Below are 25,040 nucleotides of genomic sequence, written 5' to 3' on the forward strand. Positions count from 1 at the left end.
CGTTTTGACACATATATGTAGATCTCTATTTATTTATCTCGGTCGTACGTATGTATAATAATATTACAACGTTATAACTGTATAACAGTAAACAAGATTGAATATGCTTGATTGAAATACTCGTGAATATGCCACTAAAACTGGCAAGTAGAATATGTACACATTGTAGGATGTCGCTTTATTGCCTCTAAAAGAGATATGTGATTGATACTAAAGAAAAAAGGGAGAGAGAGAAAGAGAAAGAGAAAGAGAGAGAGAGAAAGAGGGGGAGGGGGAGAGAGAGCAAAAAAATGAGCGAGAGACAGAGAGAGAAAGAGAAGAGTAGTGAAAGAGAGGCAAAAGGTTGAGGAAACGGAAAAAGAGGAAAGAGAGGAAGATAAATGAAAAACAATGATAATGATAATTACAATAGGACCAGGAGGATGAGTAGATAGGTACACGCAGCGGTATTACAGTGGCAGCCGGCGACATATCTTAACTATTATCACAGATTAATACAGACAGCTTCTGTCATAGTTGGACATGACCGATCGTTACAATTTCGTCGTGCTATCTACCCTTCTGCAATAAATGTTCAAGTCTTGTATGTGTGTGTGTGTGTGTGTGTGTGTGTATGGTGTGTGTGTGTGTGTGTGTGTGTGTGTACGCATGCATGTGTTGTGTCGTTCGTCGCGGATGCATGGACAATTTAAGATACTTGCGTATATATGAGTATATATATAAAAATTCGGACGCACAAAGAATACAAAGCTTCTTCGCTTTCGTTCCTCGTCGCAGAGCCGCACTAATGTACAGAGATATGTTAGACCGTGTACAAAATTAAACAGTGTGATAATACTGTATGTCTTATATTTTATTAATGCGGGACTAAATACTGTGTGTATACCCTCCGAAACCTCGGAATGAATGTACAAGCGGTTGTTTCTCGTTGGGAAGTTCGTCGTTCGTGAGATTCTCGGAGAGAATACTATTCGACAATCAGTACTTGTCGGTACTTATCAGTACTTAAAATTCCTTTTAAATACATCGTTTTCAAATATATTGTTTCGCGTACGCCCAACGCACGCTTAAAATCCATAGCAGATTTTAAAACGTTACAAAGGACGTTACAACTTTCAAATGTGTACACTGTAAATTTTACAAATCATACAACAAGTCGCTTATATACTCGTGTTACAGTCTTCTGAATGCTGGCAATAAGTGTGCGTATCAAACTCGAGAAGCAGCTTTTGCTTGTAATTTTCGAACAGTATGCACAGACATACAACAGACACAGTGTCTCGCTTGTACACCAGTTGTAGTGCACTGCATAACGTTGATACTTTCCACCGTTTATGTCCGATTGAATGTCTTTCAGATGGACCGAAAGCGCCATCAAGCCGCAGCAATCTTAATTTTAATCAAATGTTTTAAGAATTATTTAGACCAGTTAACATAGTATTTGTCGCTTCTTTGTTCAAAAAACTCTCTAATCCTACGCTTTAAACACAATTTATTTAAAGTATGGTAACTCATCATTAAACGCAGCACAAGTTTACACCATGATCAAAATGACACCTGTACATCTTAGAAACAATCAGCGGAAGATATTTGCAGCAGTGTTTGTTCATGAAAACATTGTCGTTAAAATGTTTTATCTACACTCCAATTATACGTGATACATGTGTGTGTATGTGTGTGTGTATGTGTGTTAAGCAAAATTTTAATATTTTGCGTGTGTGCGAGTTACCCTGCCGTAAATGATTACAAATGAATAATAGGCCTTTTGTTCTTGACTGTAGCATGCGAAAATATTTTTTGGACATCAAAGGAATGTCGTATAATCGTTTTCGGTAAATAAGCTCTACGCGTGCACGCGCGCTATCTTGATTCTACACGTTAAATACAATACTAGCGTCGAAAGTATACCTCTGAGTTAGGATACGTTCTTAGGTATCATATTTCGAATACAAAACTTATTCAAATTAGAAAATATCCGGCGTCTCATGTCCACTCTGGTACTAACACATGCTCTCTGTTTTATTCTGTCCTATCATCGTATCAAATAATATTGTGAGTAGGTGGCATGCTTATACAACATCGCTAACAACATTTTTTCCTATGCTGTCTTGTGCTTTTCCTCAGGTTGACGGTATCATTGGGCTGTATGGCTTGCCGCTCTTTACTCTCCTTTTTGGTCCGTAATACTTGCCGCGTTATCGCCATAAACATCTGCAAGTGGCATATTACTATTATTCGCAATATATGATAGCGTGATAAAACATGTGACTTGAAACTCGATCTGTCAATAATCATCGATAACGAGAAAGTGGTGCAACATACCTCTTCGACATTAATGTTGTCTTTAGCAGAAGTCTCAAACAACTGAATCCCCATCTGATTGGCGAATCTTTGTGCATCTTCCGTTAACACTACCTTCTGATTAGGCGCATCGTTCTTATTTCCTACAAGTACCCTGTTAACCACATCACAATTCTGTTCAATTTCGTGCAACCATCGTTTAACGTTCGCAAACGTGTCACCGCTGGTCACATCGTACACAACTATGACGCCGTGTGTTCCCCTATAGTAAGTTGAAGTTATTGTCCGAAAACGTTCCTGCCCAGCTGTATCCCAAATTTGCAGCTTCACTCTCTCACCATCTACCTCCACAGTTTGTATTTTAAAGTCCACCCCTATCGTTGTGATATAACTGCCGTTGAAAGTATTGTCGGCGAATCTCAGAAGTAATGAGCTTTTACCTACACCTTGAGGACAAAGAAAAATATATCGTTTTATATATATTAAAATAATTTGTGCGTACAAATTTTGCTCTCTCCCATACAAAAAATTACAGATGGACAGAATCAATTATTTCTCTACGATCGATAGAGTTAATTAAAATTCTTTCCAACTTTCTATCAACTCTGGCGAATAAAAATAGGCATGAGCCATGAATCTCCTAGTCGTCGTAGTAAGAAAATCGCTTAACTATGGAAAATACGATTAATCGTCACACGAGCATGATAAACAGGCTAAAATATGTTTATCGTCTCATTATGTGTTCGCAGTTTCCCTTTATTAAAATGAAACATTATCTTGTACAACTGCTCTCAATCTATCTATACAGGAAGAACAATTTTCACGTCATGAAGTTTAAGCTGGACCGACGGAGCAACGGACCAGCCAACGTGTCTCATCATTTAATAAATCGCCAGTGAAACTGCGTAATGACAGACGATCACAGCTCGCAATCGTCGAATGTCGCGATATGCGACGCCCGAGATGACGTTTGCGAGCTCCGTTCTTCTCGCCGCGTTTCTTCGCGCTCGGCGCATCTGGAGCACAACGAACGTGCGCTCATTAGCGGAGAGATGGAAAATAAGAAACGCAGCAGTATATGAGGCGCGAAACGCGGAAAAGCGCGACTGATGAGAACGGAGAAAAAGAGGGAGAGAGAAAAAAAGAAAAAGAGAGAAAAAAGGGAGAGAGAGGGGGAGAGAGAGAGAGAGAGAAAGGGAGAGAAAGAGAAAGAGAGAGAGATAAAGAGAGAGAGAGAGAGAGAGAGAGAGAGAGAGAGAGAGAAAGAGAGAGGAAGAGAAAAAAAAGAGAAAGCTCCGTGCATTTACACGAACAGATCCCGCAACAGTATGATGGTGGTTGCATGCATGCGTATTTACCGCTGTCGCCAATGATGAGCAGCTTGAATAAGTGGTCATATTCCCGGGCCATCTTGACACACGTGAGGTGCCTTCAGGATATTTCCTCCAAAGTCGTTTGTAACGTTGGCCGACACGCTCGGCGCGGCGCGCTACGTATTCTCGTCGATGCGCGTTCGTTCGGGCGTATACGCGAGAGAGAAACGGTATACTAGCCCTGCGCGATTGTCAGCAGCAGAAACGGCAACAGCAGCAGCAGCAGCGACAGCGGCAGCGGCAGCGAGACTCGCGGTTCGCCTAGACCGGAGGACGACTCTAGTATCAAATGATCGCCATGTTTATACGCCGCGGTATCACCATTCATTATCATTACTACGGGAGAAAAAAGTGCTACGCTCGTTCAACGCGACGCCCATCCCATATCAAATTGTCACCAACTTGTCACTGCCGCCATGTTCCTTCCCGACGTCCGGCGGCGTTCACAACGCAGCGGAGCGTGAATCTATTTTCACGCGCACGTTCTCCATTTCATCGAAATTGTCTCGAAGACCAAAAGTCCGGCTGATCCATCGTTTAGCCGTATTACTAACTTCAGTTTCAGCTGTAGGTAGAAGCGGTTGCGGCTTCCGATGGTATGAATGCTGCGATTTGTTTGACAAGTATATAATCCCAGTTTCCTTAATAATAATAATAATAAGATATAACTGAAGTACTTAATTGAAGTTCTCAAATAAAAAGTATAAAAAGTGTAATTTTTTTAACAACGAACATTGCTTTCGTTGCAGGCTGATAAATACTCGTAACCTTGTGTATGCCAAATACACAATCGGATGGTGCAAGTTATTAGCTGCGACGATGATTTGCGTAATTTATGGTGTATAAGGGAGTGTGCACAATTTGTGCAGCACGATACGTATCGCGCGGTGGATCATTTAAAAAGTGGAAGATGGTGTACACCATGCCAACGCGTCTACTGCATAAAAACAGCAGGATGCCTTACCATTATCGGAATATCGCAGTCATATGTTTATTATCGTTTACAATGTTTGTCGTATTGTTATACGGTGTACTATTCACAGTATTATATGTTTTTAAATTCGGCAGTACGCAGAAACATTCCGATTATATTCCCATAACATTGAACGACATAAATGCTCTGCCTGTTCAAACATTATCTGCAAATCTGGTTACAGCAGAAGCCACCAATTCTTCATGCACATATTTTGGTTGTTTCAATGTATACCGATGTGGCAGCCAAGGAAATAAACTTTTAGTGTATGTCTATCCGCTTAAGATATACTTGGACTCAATGGGTAGACCTATAACAAGCCAGATGACAAAGGAGTTTTACCAAATTTTGAATACCATAATCAACAGCAAGTTTTATACGCCCAATCCGTATGAGGCCTGCATCTTTGTGCCTTCCATTGACACTCTCAATCAAAACAGGTTGAGATTGCAGGAAGTATCTCAAGCTTTAGGATCCTTACCCTTGTAAGTCTCATTTCTTTAATCAATCTACTTTAGTAATATCACTCACCAATTATAATGAATATGTCACATGCGAGTATAGCTGGAACAAAGGGGAAAATCATGTGATCTTTAATATGGTGCCTGGGAGTGTGCCAGACTATAACACAGTCATAGATGTGCCAATAGGAAGATCGATTATTGCAGGTGCTGGGATGTCGTCATTGACACATAGACCTGGTTTTGACATTAGTCTACCGGTCTATAGTCCGTTAGTGAATAATATAAAGACAAATCTGAGCAATACAAGGTAATAAAAGGATAATTGAATAACTTTATATTAAACTTATTATATCTAATTTCTATTATTTTCTATTTCAGAACATGGCTAGTCATATCTTCACAAATCAATATTAACACTGCCTTTGAACAAGACCTGTTGGAAGTAAAAACCACATATCCAAAGGATATTCTGGTATTAGGTCCGTGTTTGCAATATAATCCAATGAATAATACAATACGCTGCATAGGGGAGGATTTGTACAAATATCCTGATATCCTACATGTAATATGATTGTAACAATATGATTGGCAGAAAAAAAGCCTTTCTGTCTGTTAACATGATGCATAACAAAGTTGTTTCATGCTTTTTCCACAGTCGGCAACATTTTGTTTGATAATCCGTGGCGCTAGACTCGCTCAAAGTGTACTTTTGGATGCAATGGCAGCTGGTTGCATACCTGTTATCATAGCAGATTCTCTAATAATGCCATTTCACGATGTAATTGATTGGACCAAGTAAGACCAGTTGCTTGAAAATTAAGATATGCGATATACTGTTTCTCGTATGTAAAAATTTATTATCTATGATGCTATTTGTTACTCACCAGGGCTGCTATTCTTGTACGCGAAGTTGATATCTTATTGATAATACAATTGTTAAAGAAGATATCGCACCAACGTATCGTGGAGATGCAAGAACAGAACGCATGGCTGTATGACCGTTACTTCAGTTCAATGGAGAAAATTACAGAGACTACGTTGGAGATACTCGCGGATCGTGTGTTTCCACATTTAACACGGGACTACACACATTGGAACATACCGTCCTATAAGGTAAAAGTGAAAAGTCATCAGAGATGGAGAGTTAAAATTTCCATATATTGCAAGAGGATCATCATGTACGCAGGGCAAAACCTCGCCGCTCTTTCTACCAGTAACTGCGCCTAAAACACGTGGTTTCACTGCTGTAATATTGACGTATGACCGACTAGAATTGTTGTTCCTGTTAATCAATAAACTTGTGAAGGTGCCGAGTTTATCTAAAGTTTTGGTGATTTGGAACAATCAGCAGAAAGATCCGCCGCATTGTGAGAAGCTCCGAAATACTTATTACGCCATGTATTATAAATGAGTCCCAATCGTTTGACACGTAAACTTTGTCCGTTTTATAACTTGTACTCCTTGCAGCGTCGCGATGGCCAAAAGTCAATAAACCGTTGAAGGTCATCCAAACGAAAGAGAATAAATTATCTAACCGATTTTATCCGTATGATGAAATCGAAACCGAAGCAGTATTGTCGATAGATGACGATATCATTATGTTAACTGCCGATGAAGTGGAATTTGCATATGAGGTGCGCTTTAATATAAAATAAAAATGTTTTATAGGTCATTTTTCAATAATTATAGCCGTTCGCATCGCCTTTTGCATTATCATTAAGTACTTCAAATATTTCTTCGTGCTTTCAGGTGTGGAGAGAATTTCCAGACAGGATCGTTGGCTTTCCATCTCGTATACATATGTGGGATAACGGAACCAACTGCTGGAAATATGAGAGTGAGTGGACAAATAGTATCTCCATGGTTTTAACGGGGGCAGCTTTCCACCATAAGGTAAACGCTTTTGTTGCTTCTTGATCACCGAATTATGACCAAATTTTCTCACTTTTCTTTTTCGCCTAACATGTTTCAGACCGAAATCCTTGGATCTCATTTTATTTAGCGTAAAAACGAAACGCACCCTTTTCCCCGTTATCCTTCTATCATGAGCGCGCAAGATAACCCAGCAAAGTAACTTATATCTCTTCTCGCAGGCGCATTATTATATTATGTGTTATCGCGTATGAAACGATACTCAGCGTGATTTCTTTCAGTATTGGAACTACATGTATACAACAGCTATGCCCGGCGACATTAAAGAATGGGTTGATGAGCACATGAATTGCGAGGACATCGCAATGAACTTTCTCGTGGCGAATATTACCGGGAAAGCTCCGATAAAGGTGAGCGAAACTTTACGATCAAGTTACGCAACGAACGTGATACACAAACTCAAAAACTCGTATCGTAGGTGACACCGAAGAAAAAATTCCGATGTCCCGAGTGTACCAATACCGAGATGTTATCCGCGGATTTGACGCATATGGTAGAACGTACACAATGTATCAATAAATTTTCTTCTATTTATGGGACTATGCCATTAAAATCGGTCGAATTCCGTGCGGATCCGGTACTCTTCAAAGATGTGTTCCCCGAAAAATTAAAGCGATTCAACGATATCGGTAGTTTATAAATTGTATATAGATCAGTTTTCGAAAAGTCAATTTGCAATGACTTTCTAAAGAACATGTACAATCTTACATATATATAGTTTTATATAAAAATATATCTGAAATATATTCCTATATTTCACATATACGATCATATATATTATATATTATATGTATATTATATATGTATATTATATATTATATGTATATAGTTTTATATGTATTATATATTTATTCTAATGCTTAAAAACTAGAGCTTATTTATGGTATAATTAACAGATCATGTTTTAAATCATTGTCAAGTTTATTATTGCATTTACACGAGTTAACAATAGACAAATATAGGAAAATGTCTGCAAAATTGTATATTATAAAATGGTTATGTAAAATAATTTATTACCGCAATACTATTATTGATGAATTTGATAAAATAAAATATTGCAATCTTGTATAAAAATTGTGTATACAAAGTGTTTACAATATTATATATTTATAAAAAAAAGAATTATCTATACCTTATATATATAGTTTTAATCAGGCTTCAAGTCTTATTTTAAAACAGACGCCTTCAACGACAGCTTTCTTACCTACTTCAGACGATGGTAAGACCGACATATAACTCTACAAATAGAGGAATTAATAATTTTAGTAATAAAAATACATTACACTCCTTTGTGAATATTTATGCAGAAAAATAGATCAAAGCAACTTTAGGTAAGAGGAATGAAACGAAGTATACCACTGGTGCGTTTTCACACGTGTTCATATATCCTATTATCATGGAATTTGTAGAGTGACTCCAAAGAAAATCACCTAATCCTTCTTGCGGCGAATATCGTATAGCGATTACACCACCGAGCTTCTGTTCAAGTCCATCAAGAAATTTTGAATCTGATACAAGGAGATACAAGATGGTTATTGCATTTGTTAATCATCAGTGTAACTGTTAGTGATAAATCTACGAGAAGATAGTAACAAAGTAGTTACGGGTTTTCACCGATAAAATCTGCATTCATCGACCGGTGTAAACTTGTAGTTGGACAAGACGTGTCGGAAATGGCTTCCGCGATTGTGCGCGCTAACGAGGTACGTACAAGATGTTCCCCGCAACCCGATGTACTAGCGCCTATCGAGTAAGACGTATCTTTACAAGCCCAAGCACCACAACCCCATACTCCTGCCTAAAAAGAAAAAATTCGACATTAAAATTGAAAATAGAATTTAATAGGAGTAATAAAAATTTATACGGAAACACTAGAATTATAAGACAATATCAGCATTTTAGAAAGTCTTTTTTATAATCATTGTTCCGCAAGAAAAGTTACAACATGAATTAATTACATACTTGTCCGACTCTTCCAGGATATTTTAATATTATACCACCACTTGAACAAGCTGCAGCAATATTTCCACTAGCATCGACACATATGGCACCTACTGTATCCATTCTTTTCTTAGCACACTGCAACAGTAAAATAATTTCTATATATGATAATAAAAAATTGTATTGAATTAGAAGAATATCAAGTTATTTTTCATACTTTTTGGATTTCCACACTATTGTCTTCTACTTTTCTCTTGTAATGTTTATAAATCTTCTGGGCTCTCACTGAAATGCATCATAAAAAGTTTAACAAATAAACATTCCTCTATGTTTGTTAAAAATTTTAAAAAGAAGCTGACTTATATTGTGACTATACTATGTTATAACTATATTATATTATAATTATACATACTTGATATTAATTGTTCTGGTGGTAAGGTTTGTATGCCCATTTCATGTGCCCAAATATGTGCACCATTCCCAACTAGGAAGCTAGTGGAATAAATATTATAGTTTAAGTATTATTATTAATAAAAGAAATTATAAGATAGGCTCTGTAAGATGCAATCAAATAATCTATTAAACAACAAAGAGTGCGCCAGCGGCGTACGGTGCCTAGAAAAATCAAACTCTTAAATTAGCTCTTACAATCCTATTGTTTAATATACTATTATTAACACAAGATTAAATTAACATTGACTATATACCTAGGTGGAATTCTGCCATATGGAAATTTAATAGATTGTTGCTCACACAAACGCTTTGCCAGTAAGACAGGATTTTTTATTCCGCTTACTGCTCCTACTGCACCAAACTGTAAGCTGCTACCATCCATCACACTTGCATCACATTCCACTGTTCCATTTAAGGTAAGATTTGACCCAAACCCAGCATTTGTCATAGGAGAATCTTCCAGTGCAACTGTAGCTTTGACAACTGCATCTAATGCGCTATCACCAGATTTCAGACTTTCAGTTCCCTAATGGAATATATGATTATAAGGGAAATGAAATATGATGATAAACATTTATAAAATTTGAATATATTGCATATAAATATTTTAATTAAAAATTTTACCACTTTGCATGCTTCACGGCACAACTTTTGATATTTTTCTTTGAGTGATGCCGAGTGCTGACCAGCACCTAATAATAAAGAATAATGTGATAATTTAAAAAATGTAAAAAATAAACAATACTTACACATTTGATCCAATACATACCTACATGCACAGCAATAAATCCTTGTTTAATATTACTCATGAGACTAAATCTTATTTCTTTTATTTTATTAGTTATTGAATATGTACGTTATTTTTTATTAAATAACGAATAACATTAATCACTTGTAAATATAAGCAAAGACGAGAATAGGAAAAATAAAATAACCTAATAAATCAAACACTGAGTATCTGCAAAAGTTAGTTTTGAAACTTCTGTTACGAGCCGCCACCATACCGAAGAATCGAGAACGTAGTGCAACTCAATAACTACGTTTACACGGCAACGTTAATCCGGATTAGTAACAACCGCAGTTAGTGAATTCTTTGATCTGATTGGTATATTCTTTTAGATCTAAAAATATACTTTAATTGGATTCGAGATTGCAGTAATTACGATAGTTATTAATCGGGATTAACGTTACCGTGTCGCAAATCCCAATGGGTGCCATTCAACAGTTGCGCAACTGTTGAGTAAAGCCAGCGGCACACGGTGCTTGTTTTCGTGCTTTCGTGGATTGCTTGCTGGATGAAAATACTGCGTTCTGATTAGTGCATTTCCATCCATCTTCGGAAATGTACCAATCAGAACGCAGCATTTTCATCCAGCAAGCAATCCAGCACGAAAACAAGCACCGTGTGCCGCTGGCTTAACAATAAAGACCAATAGTCATTAATCGCTCATTGAGAGGTTTTCTCCGTTGAACGCACCCAATGGTAAGTCTGATACATTTTTATTCTATCCTGAAGATACGTAAAATTCATTTGTTTGTAACTTTTGTAAAAATAACGATAATGAACTGATTAAAAAAAAAAAATTTCACGACTTGAAGTTTCTAGTTTTCAAGTATTTTAAAATTATAATCATAAATGTTACTGTTATTTTTCACCAAGATATAACGCATGAAAAATGACATTTCAACTTTAAATTTTGTTTTAATTTATATTTATATACCATTATAAAATATGTTAAAAAATTTCATATTTGAAAATATATTTAAAAATTTGAGATTTCAGGCTAATCCTTTTAGAATTATCTTTATTATCATCATTTTTACAACAATTATACTTTGAATTTGTTAACTTTTTCTTCCGAAGATGGATGGAAATGCACCAATCAGAACGCAGTATTTTCATCCAGCAAACAATCCAGCACGAAAACAAGCACCGTGTGCCGCTGGCTTTAAATCTGTTTTTTATTGCTAAACTAGTGCTAAACTTTTTGAACTTAAAGAGAAACAAATATATAATTGAGACGCGGTGGAAAAGAAAGATAATATGAACTAGTGCAGACTGATGTGAGAAGTGCAGCGATAAAGAACAGATCAAATGCAATTGAGAAGTAATCCTTAAATAGTGCATATAACAAGATATATGTAATAAAATGTATATACGTAAAATATGACAGAAGGAGAAGAGATGGAAAAATGTAGGTAAATATAAGGAGTGTAATTAAAAATAACGGATCCTATCTGCAGCTCTACACAGAGGCTGCGTTCCGAAATTCACTGCCAGTACTGAAGAAACATATGGGCCCTATGGGCCGTATTCATAGTCGGATCTTATATTTAAGACCGTCTTGAGTTCACGTTCAGATATTCTGTAGCCAATGAAATGATCTATGTAGCATCTGAAGATGAACTTAAGACGATCTTAAATATAAGACCGGACTATGAATACCAGCCATAGTTTGTCTCACGTATACTATAGAATTTCAGTGCTGGCAGTGAATATCGGAACGTAGCCAGAGGATGCTTGAGGCTGCGTTCCGAAATTCACTGCCAGTACTGAAAATATATAGTTTGTGTCACGTATACTATAAATTTTCAGTGCTGGCAATGAATATCGGAACGCAGCCTGTCGTACTTGAGAAAATACGCGGCAGTTGCTAACTCGTTTTATTCATAACCTATGTCGAGCGCGATATGTGTGCAGTACGATTTGCCGCTACTGGTCATGTCAAGATAGTTGTCTATAAAGTTAAATGAACCATAAACAACAAATTGTACGCCTCGGATGTCGTGTGAGACGATACGCCTGTCTTTGATTCGGCAGAATTTAATATCGAGTAAGCATCAACCGAAGTAAGCATTAGTCGGAACGAATATACGCCGTTCGTCACACAATGAGATGAACTTTACGTATATCGACGCATATATCCATTTACATTAACAAAATTTATTTTCATCGATGATGATCTAGCGTGGAATATAACAATAACAATTATCTTTGTAGGTTAAATCTTTAATAGTATTTGCAAAAGACTATTTCGAGACAGTGGACAAAATACTGTGGTTGCGATTCATTTTACTGATACCTACGTTACTTGCCTAATTTCAAGCACTATGTAAATATCCTTACTTAAAGATAAACATATATATGTTATTTTAGATATATAAAAGTCTGTATTCATATCTTGTATTTAATAGTAACTCTAAGGCCTTTATTCTTAGCTTGAGGTTATGTTGTACATAATTCTTGCATGAGAGCATATTTAATTATATATATGAGGTATAAGTATAGATTTTAATGTTTGTCTTGTATCAAAGTTTCATTTTATATTTTTGGTACAAATGGTATTTGTATCGTGGTTGGATCATACTATGTAAATTTACTTTTTTTTTTATTTCTAGACTGAACTAAAGTAACAAAATCCTTACAAGCATATATATTGAATGGACAATAACATAATTTATTTAAAGAATATATGGGTCATATACCTCATAATCTAATATCCAACAATGATATTTGACTTCTTGAAAAAGATCTTTGGATGGGCAGATGAAGGATCTAGAAAGCGGAAAGCTTCTGAGTCTTGCAGTTTCGAAAGAGGACATATAACACAGAAAAAACTTAAAACTGATTGCAATACACTACATTGGATGGAGGAGTATTCCGATATTGATGATAGTGAGAACGATGATGTTGTATATCTGGGAGAGCAAAAGTTTTCACCGGTAAATTCATGCACCAAGTTGAATGGCACCCATACGAAAAAGCTCCAACCTTATCAATTTCATTCAACAAACTCGTCTCTTGCATATAAACCTGTCTGTTCGTCATTACATTGCAATAAGTCCACCATGTCGCCATGTTTTGCCAGTCAAAAACACACAATGCAAGGTGCTGGCAGCAAATGTCTCACCCTAGTCAGAACCAATCAGCTGAAGGAGAGATATCAGTATGAAGAGTTGCTGCAAAACTTTCTTCCCAATAAAATACAAATATTGAAGGATAAACGTATTGAGCATATTCCAGTGCAAAATGTCGAAGTTATTGACTTGGACGACAATACAGAGGATCTGTCGGCCGAAAAGATGCGGCAGATCACCACGAAGACAGTTGAGACGGCATCACGTTGGCGTGGTAAGAATTTGTTAAACAACACTAGAACAGACAAAGGGAAGGTTCCTACTTTAGACCATAAGGAGAAGAAAGATGCATTGTATCAGCAATCTGACATAATCAGAAATGAGAGAATCGATACAAGCAGGGTGAAGTCGGTGTCTTCACCACCAATCGAGCCTGTTGCGACGAACTCGCTGCGCGACAAACTGGCGGCCAAAACAGTCATGAGGCAGGATTTTATTCCTGAGGTCGTCAAGAGGTATAATGAACGGGTCGAGCAGCGGTATAGAGAAGCCGAGGAGTTGAAAAGAATGACATGCGTTCTCTCGAAGCACAATCGGTATGCGAGGGAAGCGGCTCTGGAGGAACAATTGGCGCGCTCCATGAAACAGTGTATGGCAGTCCTAGACGAGAGAGAGGACCTGGAAGAAACGTTGTTACCTAAGCTGACCGATGAAATACTGCACGAAGTTAAGAACGCTCTCGTGCCGTGTCCACAGGACGAGGTACTCGCGGAGGGTTTCGGTTTGAGGATCACGCGGAAGGACATTCACACTTTGTCCGGCCTCAACTGGTTGAATGACGAAGTGATCAACTTCTATATGAATCTGCTGATCAATCGTGGTACAACTGGCAAGTTTCCAAAGGTGTACGCGATGAACACCTTCTTTTATCCGAAATTGCTGTCGGGTGGTCACTCGTCCTTGAAACGATGGACACGAAAGGTGGACATATTCGCGCAGGATCTCATGGTCGTGCCTATACATTTGGATGTTCACTGGTGTATGTCAATAATAGATTTCAGGGACAAATCTATCGTTTATTACGACAGCATGGGCGGCAATAACCCGAAGTGTCTCGCGGCATTGAAGCAATATCTGCAGGACGAAAGTCTGGACAAGAAGAAGCAGACGTACAATATGAACGATTGGAAGTTGCAGGTTGCGAAAGACATTCCACAACAGATGAACGGCAGCGATTGCGGTGTATTCTCTTGCATGTTCGCGGAGTATATCTGCGCAAACAAGAAGATAACGTTTACGCAGCAGGACATGCCGTACTTTAGGAACAAAATGGTTTACGAGATATTGAAAAGTAAACTGTTGTAAACGAATAACAGACATTATGGCTTCTGCGAATTAGGTAATAACGAACAATGGTGCGAAAACACAAATTAATAATAAACATCAAACCAATGCAGAAGGTCCTATGCGAGATGTAGAATATTCGTCTGCTGCAAAAATATTAAATAACAATATATTACTGTTTATAAACAGAAGAAAACAGGAAAGAAATTAGAGGAAATTACATATAACAAACTTTCTCCAATTAATATGCTTCATTGGATATTAGAGAACTGTACTCTCATCTTAAAACATAGAGAAAAGATGTTCTTTGTCTTGTGTAACGATTAATTCTGCTGTTTCTAAATAAAATTTAACAAAATAATAATGTAGATGTGTGTGTATGCTATATATAAATGTGAAATATTTTCCAATTGTACAGAAAGGACAATTATCTATATAATGCGTTACTTGTTTAGTAAGTGTACAATTGTCAGTTTCAATTCAACTTATATATTTTTACAAGATATATTGTTTACAAGATTAATTTATGTACGTGCTAAAGTTATGACGATCATTATGTTGATATTTTGTTTATAATTGCGCCTTTTAAGACAATTGAGCAATTCAGAATAAACAAAGCTAACAGAAGCAATTGAATATGTCTTTTTTTTACTGAAGTTGCACTTTTTATTGTTGAGAGTGAAACAAGTATATACCCTAACACTAAAAGGAAAGGAAAAAAATTTCAGTGAATAAAATACTAGTTTATTTAGAAAGAAAAAGCCTATCATAGGTTATTTTAAATTTTTTGAACCAATTCTCGATTATATAATCCATAAATATTTAAAAAACTAGAGAGGTATGCATTAATGGGTGCAACACCTGTACACTATTTAAAATGGCGACGTGACATTACAGTTCGAGTGTCTTGTCAAAACGTTTAAATATACATTATATATATTCTACAGTCAAAACGAAAATACGTAATAAATTTGGATTTGTTTTATAGAATTGTACTATACAAACAATATAAGAAGAGTCGTACGGATTTATATTAATATTTATTCATTGCAATCGCAGTTGTAAATTATAAATCATTTAACCTATCTTAGTGCTCGTGCTAAGAAGCCGGTTTCAGTACGTCAAATTGGATGAAATGAGTTCGTATAGTGTGATTACGTCCGACTTCGTGAATTTATCAATTACGAACTCTGGTCAACAGTCATGTTGTGTCGAACGTCGATTTCAAAAGGGCATAACTATCGACGAGTTCAAAGTAAAATTCCTTTTTCCTTTTCTTTAAAGTATTTACTTACAAGGTACAAAAATTAAAAATACATATTACAGGGAAAATTGGAGCTTCTCACGGGAGGCAATCCAACTACAATGTCTGTTGAAGTCTATGATAAGAATGATAAACTTATTTGCAAATTGGAAGAAGGACAACGTCTTCTGGGATCATATCCAGTCGATGATGGCATGAGGATACATGTAAATTTGTACTTACCAACAAACAGATATACATGTTTATATATGAAGCAAAATCTGTGTATTAAAACTACTTCAAACCATGTAAAATAGTAGAAAACTGTAATAATAATACAATCTCACAATTATAGGTTATTGATAATTTTTCAAGTACTGCAGAAGATTTAGATCGTGTAAAAAAGTTTGAAATATCTGAGGAGGAATATGCTAAAAAGACAGGTAACATTTTTGTACCTATTGTGTATTAAAATACTATAAAATATATATAATAAAAGTCAATTCTTATATTACATATTGCAGATACTGTGAAAGCGTTCCTAGAGAAGAACAAATTAGGGAAATACAATGAAGAGGATATGAAAAGAAAAGCAGAAGAGAAAAAACATGAGGAGGAGGCGGAAGAACATTTAGCCAGTCTATGTAAAGTTGGGGATCGCTGTGAAGTATCTGTCCCAAATCAACCAAAACGAAGAGCCACCATTTTATATGTTGGTCAGTAGAAAAAATCACATTATGCTAATAATAAATTTTACCTTTAATCATACATATTCTATAATTTTATATAAATAAATAATATTAAATAGATTTTATATAAATATTATTTTATTGCTATTAGGTAAAACTGAATTTAAAGAAGGCTGGTGGATTGGTGTTAAATATGATGAACCCCTTGGCAAGAATGATGGAAGGTATAAGCATACATTTAATACTTCCATTGTACTATATTAATATATACATGTCTTGATTAAACTATATGCATTTTCATACAATAGTGTTGGTGGAAAAAAATATTTCGAATGCGCACCGAAGTATGGTGGTTTTGTGAAGCCAATGCACATAAAAGTTGGAGATTTTCCTGAAGAAGACTTCGATTTGAATGAAGAACTGTAAAACACAATTGACTTAATGGACATTCTCTGTTTTATTATAATTTTGTAGTATATACAAAGTTATTTAATATAAAATAGGTATTCAATGCAGTTCAGTTCATTTTTTACATTAAATGTGTACTCATCAAGTATTAATATATCGGTATCATCTAGTATTATTTCTGAGCCTAATCTAATTTTTCTTTCTGCTGCAACAAAAATTATAATCCAGTATATGATTACACAGTTGATCTAGGTTAAATAATTGATTTCTTTAAATAAATAATATAAACGTCATATTATATAAAAGTGACGTATTTTTATTTTATTTTAGGAGTTAAATTATTTTTCAAGTATTCAAAAGAAAATATATTTACATCATTTACATTTTTTCCTGCTGATATTTACATTCCGTACATTACATAACGTAGAATGGCAAACTTCAATTACTATTTTACATTTTAGTCAAGATATAATATTAAGTTACATACGTATTTGTCTCAGCCTTGTACTTCTTTTCCATTTTTTATGTGCGACATAATACAATTACATTTTTCAATATATGAATGTAATATTTATGTTTTGTATAGATATACAGAAATTCCAAATATAAAAATTATATCATAAAGTTGTTTAGTACTTTCTTCGTTTTATTATGTCGGGTCTCCAGTTAACAGGATGTGTTTCTTCAGTCTAAAAATATGGATAATGAGATAACATAAAATTTAGATCAGAGAGTCTCTAAATAATGCTATCATTAATATATGGCTATCAAACTAATCAATATATCATATCGATACAATTATTTAAATTCCACTTATTATTTAAAATTCACTTACCGCGGTATCGTCTTCTTTGTATACTTTTATCGTTTTGTCAGCTTCTGTCGTAATCATACGAGTGCCTGACATATCAAAAGTGATACTAAAAACTCCAGCCTCACTGTCCATAGAACCAGGTTGTACTGGTGCTTGGAGTCGTTGGAAATTGTATCTTAAATTAACAATTGTTATATATATATGATCGTTAGTATATATCAATTGTTTAAAGGTGTAGAGGTTATTCATTTTTAGAAAATATACATTACCCAGTTCTCCAATCCCAAAGATGCATAGTACCATTGTCGGCGCCGGAAACCAAAACGCCATCGGGATTTACAGCTAAACAATTTACTATAGCATTGTGGCCAGATAAATTTTGAATAAATTTCCCTTCTGGACACTTCCATTGTTTAATATTATCTGGTGATGCAGATGCAAACATATACCTATTAAGATAAAATTTAAAAGGCACAATTGGTAAAATGTTACAATATATTACAATAAGCATTTAAATATACTAACAGCGACGGATGGAACGTTACAGCTCTCACACTTTTCTTGTGGTTTGTTAAAGTGGCTCTAGATTTTCCAGCGGCTAAGTCCCATAAACGAATTGTGCAATCATGGCTGCCGGTAACAATCTAAAATTTAATTGAATTTTATATCAAGCAATTAGGCTATTATTTTACAAATTATTTTACAAATTAAGTATACAGTTTCATTGTTCGAAAATAATGTCTTATCTTTTTTTAATTAAACATATGTGTATAGTAAAATTACTTGTGGTTCAACAGATTGACAAATCACACTAGCAACTGTATTGGTATGTCCGACAAGCGTGTGAACATTGGCTTTGGTACGCATATCCCACACTCTTCCAGTGGAATCTCGTCCCGCTGTTACTAAAACATCTATGGAAGGATGCAATGCCATGGAATATACTGCTGATAAATGCCCATGATAATGTCTTATTACCTAAAAAATATACATTTAAAAAATATCAAAATTACCAGCACATTGTTAATACATTTATGTATGTCCCATTAATAACCTTGTTATATTCAAGATCCCAACATTTCACTTGACGATCTTCACCGCAAGAAAACAGATAAGGATGTCTTTGAGAAAATGCAAGTCCACGAACACTGCTTATGTGACCAGTCAGAGAAACTTTCAATTTACCACTCGCTAGATCCCATATCTGAAATTTTTGGAATAAAAAGTTATTAAAAGTCACATAAAAAAGTTGTTTGTTTCTTCTTTTATTTAGATGTTTCTTTTCTTTTAAAATTAAATACTTACTTTAATTACTCTATCAGCTGATCCAGTAGCAAACCATTCATTACCAGGTTCTACAGCGCAACACCGAACCCATCCAAGATGACCACTGATGACTCTATACAATTTCCAGGGTGCATGCCACTTTGGTTTTGCCATCGAAGGTGTTTTCTTTGGTGGTATTGTTAAAGTACCACTGTTACCTCCTCCTGCTGGTAATGCAACTACTGCTGTGCTTCCCTGTGTTGTATTGTAAGGGACAACTGCAGAACCAGTATTATTGCCAAAAGATTCATCTGGAAAAATACATTCAAACATACATATATAAAAATATTTAATTTCATTTTCTTACTGCATACATTGCAAAATATTACCTCCTGGTGGTGGAGGATCTGCATTGTCATTTTCTTGTTGTATTTTTGCTATGTTATTCTGTTTAACAAGTTCTAATACCGGACCGTAACAATCTTTTGCTTTTATAGACTTTTTTATTTTTTGCCTGAAAATAAATAATGCTTTTGTATTGATTTAAAGAAAAATTATGAGAATGTCAGAAGCATAAAAGTTAAAAAGTGATCAGTGCCCAATTGCAGTTATAAAAGACTTACAAATGTGGATCCACCGGTGGCAATGTTCCTTGATTCAATAGAAACATGTCATGAGTTCTTTTTAAGGAACGAAATACTAACGTATGCACCGAGTGTCTCTGAACATCCTGAAATAAGTTGATGGAACGCACAGGTAGTATCAGTTTAAAATGTAAGTTATATAAAAATATATAGTATATATATAATTTGTAATAAAACAAAAATAACTGAAATATACCATTTTTTTAATGTATACAAATCAAGAAGATTAGGTTATGGTTAACCAAGAATACTATCTTATATAGACAGAACGCGGTAAATGGTTTCTGTCAGTGGCTAGCAGAGACGCTTCTTCTTGCGCATGTGCGTAGCAAGCGGCAATGACTGTAGACAATAAGAAGAAACGAATTCTTCTGGTAGAAATCTTTCGTCAAAATTCGTTGTGTGTTCTATAACTCATCAAAAAAGTGTTGGAATCGTTTTATTATGATTCAGTGCTCGGATATATGCTTGTCAGTTGCCGGTACGTCAATGTCTGTAATAAGTATTATCTTTAATTACAGTAAACGACGTATCAAATTAGGATCAGTGAGATCTCTCGGCGGCGAATAAAAGAAGAAAAAGAAGCTGTCTTTAATTGAATCTAACCTAATTTCCTCCTATGTAATATAGCCTTAGCAGTACAATACAGTATTGTAGTTATAAGAGTTATAATCTAAAAAATAACAGATTGTTGATTCAGGTAAGCGAACTGATCGATATCTGCATTTAAATAAATAATGTGAAAATATATATATATTATATACAAATAAACGTACCTCCAACTTATTTTAAGATATTTTCCAAATATTCCAAGAATGATATATCTATGGTTCTTTCGTTACTTTTAATCAAACTGTGATATTCATTACAGCTATATAGAATAAGTGAAAATAATATATGTTTCATATAAGTTTACAGAGATGCCAGACATAAAAGTTACACCTCTGGGTGCTGGGCAAGATGTTGGACGTAGTTGTATTCTTGTCTCAATGGGTGGTAAAAATATCATGTTGGATTGTGGGATGCATATGGGATTTAATGATGAGAGACGGTTTCCAGACTTTTCATATATCTCAGAAGGAGCAGCAACTGATCATATTGACTGTGTCATTATTTCTCACTTTCATTTAGATCATTGTGGTGCTTTACCATACTTCACAGAGATGGTAGTATATAATAAGTATAAAAAAACATTTGCTTTGCAAGTAATTTTTTTTTCTATAGTATGTATCTCTCTGTAGGTAGGCTATACTGGACCAATTTATATGACACATCCAACCAAAGCTATTGCGCCAATTTTGCTCGAGGACATGAGAAAAGTTGCAGTGGAACGCAAAGGCGAGAGCAATTTCTTCACCTCACAAATGATAAAAGATTGTATAAAAAAAGTTATTGCAGTCACACTCCACCAGTCTGTTATGGTCGATCCAGATTTGGAAATAAAAGCATATTATGCGGGACATGTGCTTGGAGCAGCTATGTTTTGGGTCCGTGTTGGATCACAATCCATTGTTTATACCGGAGACTATAATATGACACCAGATCGACATTTAGGTGCTGCATGGATAGACAAATGCAGACCTGACTTGTTAATATCAGAGTCGACATACGCGACTACAATCAGAGACTCCAAAAGATGTAGGGAGAGAGATTTTCTCAAGAAAGTATGTTACTTGCAATTTATTTTTACCAATAATGACTTACTAACTTAGTTTCCTCTCAAGCAGATATGTCTATTTTAGGTACATGAATGTATCGACCGTGGTGGAAAAGTTTTGATCCCCGTATTCGCTCTCGGTCGTGCCCAAGAATTGTGTATACTTCTGGAAACGTACTGGGAAAGAATGAATCTAAAAGTACCAGTTTATTTTGCTCTTGGTTTGACTGAGAAGGCCAACAATTACTATAAAATGTTTATTACCTGGACTAATCAAAAGATTAAGAAAACGTTTGTACAACGGAATATGTTTGACTTTAAGCACATAAAGCCGTTTGATAAAGCGTACATCGATAATCCAGGTGCGATGGTGGTGTTCGCTACACCGGGAATGTTACACGCCGGCCTGTCCCTCCAGATCTTTAAGAAATGGGCACCCAATGAATCCAACATGGTCATTATGCCAGGTTTCTGCGTGCAAGGCACTGTGGGACATAAAGTCTTGAACGGCACGCGAAGAATAGAATTCGAAAATCGGCAGATCGTCGAGGTGAAGATGGCTGTGGAGTATATGTCCTTTTCTGCTCACGCTGACGCAAAGGGAATAATGCAATTGATACAATACTGTGAGCCGAAAAACATTATATTGGTGCATGGGGAATTCGCTAAGATGGAATATTTAAAGGAGAAGATTAAGCAAGAATTCGGTACTAACTGTTATAATCCCGCGAACGGCGAGACCTGCATTATCACGACTACATCCAAGGTGCCTGTGGATGCTTCTCTAGCACTGTTGAAAGCCGAGGCTAAAAGATATTCAGCTCTACCGCCAGACCCGAAGAGACGAAGACTGCTTCACAGTGTTTTAATGTTGAGAGAAGACGGTGTATGTCTTGTAGATGCCGATGAGGTAATTTTTCTTCAGATTAATGGTCTGTTCTTTTTAGCTACACTACTGAACTGGTGCAATAAGTTGAAGTGAGAAAAAATATAGTTGTCTCATTCTAACTTATTGCACTAGTTCTGCAGTGCAACTAAAAAGACCAGACCAAATAACTGTGCTAATTCGCCTCTCTCTCTCTCTCTTCTATATTTACTTTGAATAATATGTAACTATTGCTGAGTTAGTGATACAAATAAATCGACTGTTTCTCCTGTCAGGTTGCAAAAGCTGCTGGTATCACAAAACACGTGGTACGATTCACATCTACTGTGCAAGTGAGAGATCCTGGTCCAGCGCATGCTACCACTTTAAAATTATTACAGCCGTTGAAAGAAAGACTGTCAGGTTGGACGGTCCAACTAACGGACGGCTCCATATCAGTTGAGTCTGTTTTGGTGAAGGTCGAAGGAGACGAAGATGATCAAAAAAGTGTCTACGTTTCGTGGACTAATCAGGATGAGGATCTGGGTAGCTATATCCTTGGATTTCTGCAAACAATGCTGAATTAGGATTAGTAATGCAAAGAATCGACCGCGAAAAACACTTCTTTGACCTCTGATACTGTACGAATAAACGAACAATTGTAAATCTACTTTGCATAGAGATATTGCATCTGTATATAAGACAAAAATATATTTTCGAGTAAAGCACTATCGCAAATACTACTGCATGGAAATACGATGTTATTTTCTATAGTTCAAACGTTTGTATATACTCAACCAAGATAAGACAGAAGAAATATATAACTGTGAAATAAAACATCAAAGGTAATGCACTTATTTTTTCTCTTCTACGATTCTGTCAGTTATTAGGTACTAAGTATATTATTTACTTTGTAAGTTGTATAAAAACATCCTACTACTATCCAATATTATACATCCAAAACTATACTACTTTTACTATACGGGGTGTCCCATTTAACCTGACAAATCGTAATATCTGGAAAACTACATGTCGGATCAAAAAAAGTGGGTAATGAAATTTGTTCGTCTCGAAGGGGGACATCCAATGATATCAAACTTGACCTCCCACCCCACTCCCGGGGGGTGGGGGTGGGGGGCAACTTTGAAATCTTAAATGGGAACCTCCATTTTTTATTGCAGATTCGGATTCTACGCCACAAAATACGTAAGTTTCGTCCGAAACTTTTTTTTTTATTCGTGATAGATGGCGCTGTAATCGCAAAAAATTAGATTTTCTGCAATTCTCCAGAAATGATCATTGGATTGAAAAATAAAAAAATACTTGTTCAATATTTTTAAAAATATTTTTAAAAAACATAATAGTTATTCCCCCCCATCCCCTCGGAGTAGGGGGGGGTGATAACGTTCAAATCTCAAATGAGAACCCACATTTTTCATTGCAGAATTAGATTTTACGTGAAGTTTTTATGGAAACAATTTTCCATAAAACATGTTTCCATAAAAACTTCACGTAAAATCTAATTCTGCAATGAAAAATGTGGGTTCTCATTTGAGATTTGAACGTTATCACTCACCCTACCCCGAGGGGATGGGGGGGAATAACTGTTATTATGTTTTTTAAAAATATTTTTAAAAATATTGAATAGGTATTTTTTTATTTTTCAATCCAATGATAATTTCTGGAGAATTGCAGAAAATCTAATTTTTTGCGATTACAGCGCCATCTATCACGAATAAAAAAAAATTTTCGGACGAAACTTACGTATTTTGTGGCGTAGAATCCGAATCTGCAATAAAAAATAGGGGATCTCATTTAAGATTTCAAAGTTGCCCCCCACCCCCACCCCCCGGGAGGGGGTGGGAGGTCGAGTTTGATATCATTAGATATCCCCCTTCGAGACGAACAAATTTCACTACTCACTTTTTTTGATCCGACATGAATTTTTCCAGATATTACAATTTGTCAGGTTAAATGGGACACCCTGTATATGTAGAAAAAATAATTGCATATTAACGTTATAATATTAATCTGAAAGTACAAATTTTAGATTAAATTGCTTAAGATTAGACTACTCTTATATGACTAAACAAAACATGTTTTTGTATATATGTATATATGTGTGTATGTGTATGTGTATATATATATGTATATATATATATATATATATATATATATATATATATATATATATCACTATATATATATATATATATAGTGATGTGTGGCCAATAAAAGTTCTGATATTTATTTAAGAATGTTCACTTACTTATTGTACTATTAATAGATAAGTGTGATGAGTAATTTTTCAAAAAATTGTAAGTCAGCATCAAGTAAAACAGTAAACTTTTATTATATATAACTGAATATGTGTTCTAGGTACAAAATGGTAAATAAGTACGAGGTGTACTACTAAACACGTACATGCTTCTTACAAAAATCAGTATTTCGGTACGCAATCTCAATCGATTACATAGAATGAACAAAGAATTTTTTTTAAATGTACAATTGATTTTCAACTATGTTTCTGAACGGTCATGCTTTAAGTGTTTAAAAAACCATCTCCTGAGCAGTTCTAGTATCGCTATTTTATAACAACAATATAGAATACTTTGTTCATTTATATAAACAGAGTATAACTAAATGTAAACGTAATAGTGTTGCAAGCATGATGTTTTTTTAAATGCCCCTAAAATCGTCCATTCACTTGAACGTTAAACATTCTGAAACTAGGCAAAATGTATCCGTAAATCATTTTTATAATACGCATCTATACAAATGCATACCTGTTATTCACGAACGCACTTTTTCCAAC

The 25,040-nt window shown here is 35.4% G+C and overlaps 7 protein-coding genes across 14 annotated transcripts; 4 read left to right on the forward strand and 3 right to left on the reverse strand.

Annotated features, from left to right (window-relative positions):
* On the reverse strand, positions 1-3,930 carry Rab35 (RAS oncogene family member Rab35). The gene is made up of 3 exons (XM_011137445.3): positions 3,660-3,930; positions 2,323-2,747; positions 1-2,211 (listed from the first exon to the last, which is right to left on the reverse strand). The coding sequence occupies exons 1-3, from the start codon at positions 3,709-3,711 to the stop codon at positions 2,083-2,085; spliced, it is 606 nt and encodes a 201-aa protein (XP_011135747.1). The 5' UTR covers positions 3,712-3,930; the 3' UTR covers positions 1-2,082.
* Positions 3,931-4,082: 152 nt separating this feature from the next.
* sotv (exostosin glycosyltransferase sotv) lies at positions 4,083-7,758 on the forward strand. Of its 4 annotated transcripts, none has more exons than XM_011137467.3 (12): positions 4,083-4,270; positions 4,424-4,682; positions 4,832-5,132; positions 5,212-5,418; positions 5,490-5,673; positions 5,767-5,906; positions 5,999-6,224; positions 6,298-6,478; positions 6,579-6,745; positions 6,861-7,004; positions 7,265-7,393; positions 7,462-7,683. In XM_011137467.3, exons 2-12 carry the CDS (start codon positions 4,469-4,471, stop codon positions 7,681-7,683), a joined length of 2,115 nt encoding a protein of 704 aa, XP_011135769.1. In that variant the 5' UTR covers positions 4,083-4,270; positions 4,424-4,468. The 4 variants fall into 4 exon arrangements, with proteins under 4 accessions (XP_011135769.1, XP_011135760.1, XP_011135785.1 ...); XM_011137458.3 differs by having other exon boundaries at positions 4,108-4,297; XM_011137483.3 differs by having other exon boundaries at positions 4,108-4,297; positions 4,424-4,502.
* A 196-nt stretch (positions 7,759-7,954) lies between these two features.
* Tasp1 (Taspase 1) lies at positions 7,955-10,524 on the reverse strand. 2 transcript variants are annotated; one of them, XM_011137424.3, is made up of 9 exons: positions 10,207-10,524; positions 10,062-10,129; positions 9,692-9,963; positions 9,397-9,476; positions 9,202-9,269; positions 9,006-9,122; positions 8,658-8,841; positions 8,400-8,551; positions 7,955-8,281 (listed from the first exon to the last, which is right to left on the reverse strand). In XM_011137424.3, exons 1-9 carry the CDS (start codon positions 10,244-10,246, stop codon positions 8,195-8,197), a joined length of 1,068 nt encoding a protein of 355 aa, XP_011135726.1. In that variant the 5' UTR covers positions 10,247-10,524; the 3' UTR covers positions 7,955-8,194. The 2 variants fall into 2 exon arrangements, with proteins under 2 accessions (XP_011135726.1, XP_011135736.1); XM_011137434.3 differs by lacking the exon at positions 7,955-8,281 and having other exon boundaries at positions 8,451-8,551; positions 8,648-8,841.
* Positions 10,525-12,087: 1,563 nt separating this feature from the next.
* LOC105180984 (sentrin-specific protease 1) lies at positions 12,088-14,701 on the forward strand. Of its 2 annotated transcripts, none has more exons than XM_011137404.2 (3): positions 12,088-12,287; positions 12,439-12,550; positions 12,837-14,701. In XM_011137404.2, exon 3 carries the CDS (start codon positions 12,945-12,947, stop codon positions 14,658-14,660), a length of 1,716 nt encoding a protein of 571 aa, XP_011135706.1. In that variant the 5' UTR covers positions 12,088-12,287; positions 12,439-12,550; positions 12,837-12,944; the 3' UTR covers positions 14,661-14,701. The 2 variants fall into 2 exon arrangements, with proteins under 2 accessions (XP_011135706.1, XP_011135714.1); XM_011137412.2 differs by having other exon boundaries at positions 12,088-12,271.
* Positions 14,702-15,520: 819 nt separating this feature from the next.
* On the forward strand, positions 15,521-17,154 carry TBCB (tubulin-binding cofactor B). Its single transcript, XM_011137395.3, has 6 exons — positions 15,521-15,894; positions 15,966-16,109; positions 16,238-16,325; positions 16,407-16,598; positions 16,723-16,795; positions 16,880-17,154. Exons 1-6 carry the CDS (start codon positions 15,775-15,777, stop codon positions 16,995-16,997), a joined length of 735 nt encoding a protein of 244 aa, XP_011135697.1. The 5' UTR covers positions 15,521-15,774; the 3' UTR covers positions 16,998-17,154.
* Positions 17,155-17,329: 175 nt separating this feature from the next.
* On the reverse strand, positions 17,330-20,021 carry Tango4 (transport and golgi organization 4). Its single transcript, XM_011137382.3, has 10 exons — positions 19,900-20,021; positions 19,683-19,789; positions 19,449-19,573; positions 19,099-19,370; positions 18,848-18,997; positions 18,577-18,771; positions 18,319-18,437; positions 18,063-18,242; positions 17,815-17,968; positions 17,330-17,668 (listed from the first exon to the last, which is right to left on the reverse strand). The coding sequence occupies exons 1-10, from the start codon at positions 19,900-19,902 to the stop codon at positions 17,609-17,611; spliced, it is 1,365 nt and encodes a 454-aa protein (XP_011135684.1). The 5' UTR covers positions 19,903-20,021; the 3' UTR covers positions 17,330-17,608.
* A 104-nt stretch (positions 20,022-20,125) lies between these two features.
* IntS11 (integrator complex subunit 11) lies at positions 20,126-23,062 on the forward strand. 3 transcript variants are annotated; one of them, XM_011137368.3, is made up of 5 exons: positions 20,126-20,403; positions 20,615-20,869; positions 20,945-21,367; positions 21,446-22,270; positions 22,522-23,062. In XM_011137368.3, the coding sequence occupies exons 2-5, from the start codon at positions 20,624-20,626 to the stop codon at positions 22,810-22,812; spliced, it is 1,785 nt and encodes a 594-aa protein (XP_011135670.1). In that variant the 5' UTR covers positions 20,126-20,403; positions 20,615-20,623; the 3' UTR covers positions 22,813-23,062. The 3 variants fall into 3 exon arrangements, with proteins under 3 accessions (XP_011135670.1, XP_019695965.1, XP_025162744.1); XM_019840406.2 differs by having other exon boundaries at positions 20,622-20,869; XM_025306959.1 differs by lacking the exon at positions 20,126-20,403 and having other exon boundaries at positions 20,720-20,869; positions 20,949-21,367.
* The last annotated feature ends 1,978 nt before the right edge of the window (positions 23,063-25,040 follow it).

The sequence above is a fragment of the Harpegnathos saltator genome, unplaced genomic scaffold (assembly GCF_003227715.2).
Source record: "Harpegnathos saltator strain DR-91 unplaced genomic scaffold, Hsal_v8.6 scaffold82, whole genome shotgun sequence".
Classification (NCBI taxonomy): domain Eukaryota; kingdom Metazoa; phylum Arthropoda; class Insecta; order Hymenoptera; family Formicidae; genus Harpegnathos; species Harpegnathos saltator.

Bases quoted from the DNA above. Each gene is read 5' to 3' on its own strand.
- IntS11 (XM_011137368.3), top strand. From the start codon at position 20,624: ATGCCAGACATAAAAGTTACACCTCTGGGTGCTGGGCAAGATGTTGGA. The intron at 21,368-21,445 runs GTATGTTACTTG...TGTCTATTTTAG, and splicing joins AGAGAGATTTTCTCAAGAAA to GTACATGAATGTATCGACCG. The intron at 22,271-22,521 runs GTAATTTTTCTT...TTCTCCTGTCAG, and splicing joins GTCTTGTAGATGCCGATGAG to GTTGCAAAAGCTGCTGGTAT.
- TBCB (XM_011137395.3), top strand. From the start codon at position 15,775: ATGAGTTCGTATAGTGTGATTACGTCCGACTTCGTGAATTTATCAATT. The intron at 16,110-16,237 runs GTAAATTTGTAC...TCACAATTATAG, and splicing joins ATGATGGCATGAGGATACAT to GTTATTGATAATTTTTCAAG. The intron at 16,326-16,406 runs GTAACATTTTTG...TACATATTGCAG, and splicing joins GGAATATGCTAAAAAGACAG to ATACTGTGAAAGCGTTCCTA.
- Tasp1 (XM_011137424.3), bottom strand. From the start codon at position 10,246: ATGAGTAATATTAAACAAGGATTTATTGCTGTGCATGTAG. The intron at 10,130-10,206 runs GTATGTATTGGA...CTTTATTATTAG, and splicing joins ATTTATTGCTGTGCATGTAG to GTGCTGGTCAGCACTCGGCA. The intron at 8,552-8,657 runs GTGAAAACCCGT...TCCTTGTATCAG, and splicing joins GATGAATGCAGATTTTATCG to ATTCAAAATTTCTTGATGGA.
- sotv (XM_011137497.3), top strand. From the start codon at position 4,510: ATGGTGTATAAGGGAGTGTGCACAATTTGTGCAGCACGATACGTATCG. The intron at 6,225-6,297 runs GTAAAAGTGAAA...TCATGTACGCAG, and splicing joins GGAACATACCGTCCTATAAG to GGCAAAACCTCGCCGCTCTT. The intron at 6,746-6,860 runs GTGCGCTTTAAT...TCGTGCTTTCAG, and splicing joins AAGTGGAATTTGCATATGAG to GTGTGGAGAGAATTTCCAGA.
- LOC105180984 (XM_011137404.2), top strand. From the start codon at position 12,945: ATGATATTTGACTTCTTGAAAAAGATCTTTGGATGGGCAGATGAAGGA.
- Rab35 (XM_011137445.3), bottom strand. From the start codon at position 3,711: ATGGCCCGGGAATATGACCACTTATTCAAGCTGCTCATCATTGGCGAC. The intron at 2,748-3,659 runs GTAAATACGCAT...TTTGTCCTCAAG, and splicing joins GCTCATCATTGGCGACAGCG to GTGTAGGTAAAAGCTCATTA. The intron at 2,212-2,322 runs GTATGTTGCACC...TGCCACTTGCAG, and splicing joins ACAACATTAATGTCGAAGAG to ATGTTTATGGCGATAACGCG.
- Tango4 (XM_011137382.3), bottom strand. The intron at 19,371-19,448 runs GTAATATTTTGC...GTATTTTTCCAG, and splicing joins AGATCCTCCACCACCAGGAG to ATGAATCTTTTGGCAATAAT. The intron at 17,669-17,814 runs GTAAGTGAATTT...CCATATTTTTAG, and splicing joins ACAAAGAAGACGATACCGCG to ACTGAAGAAACACATCCTGT.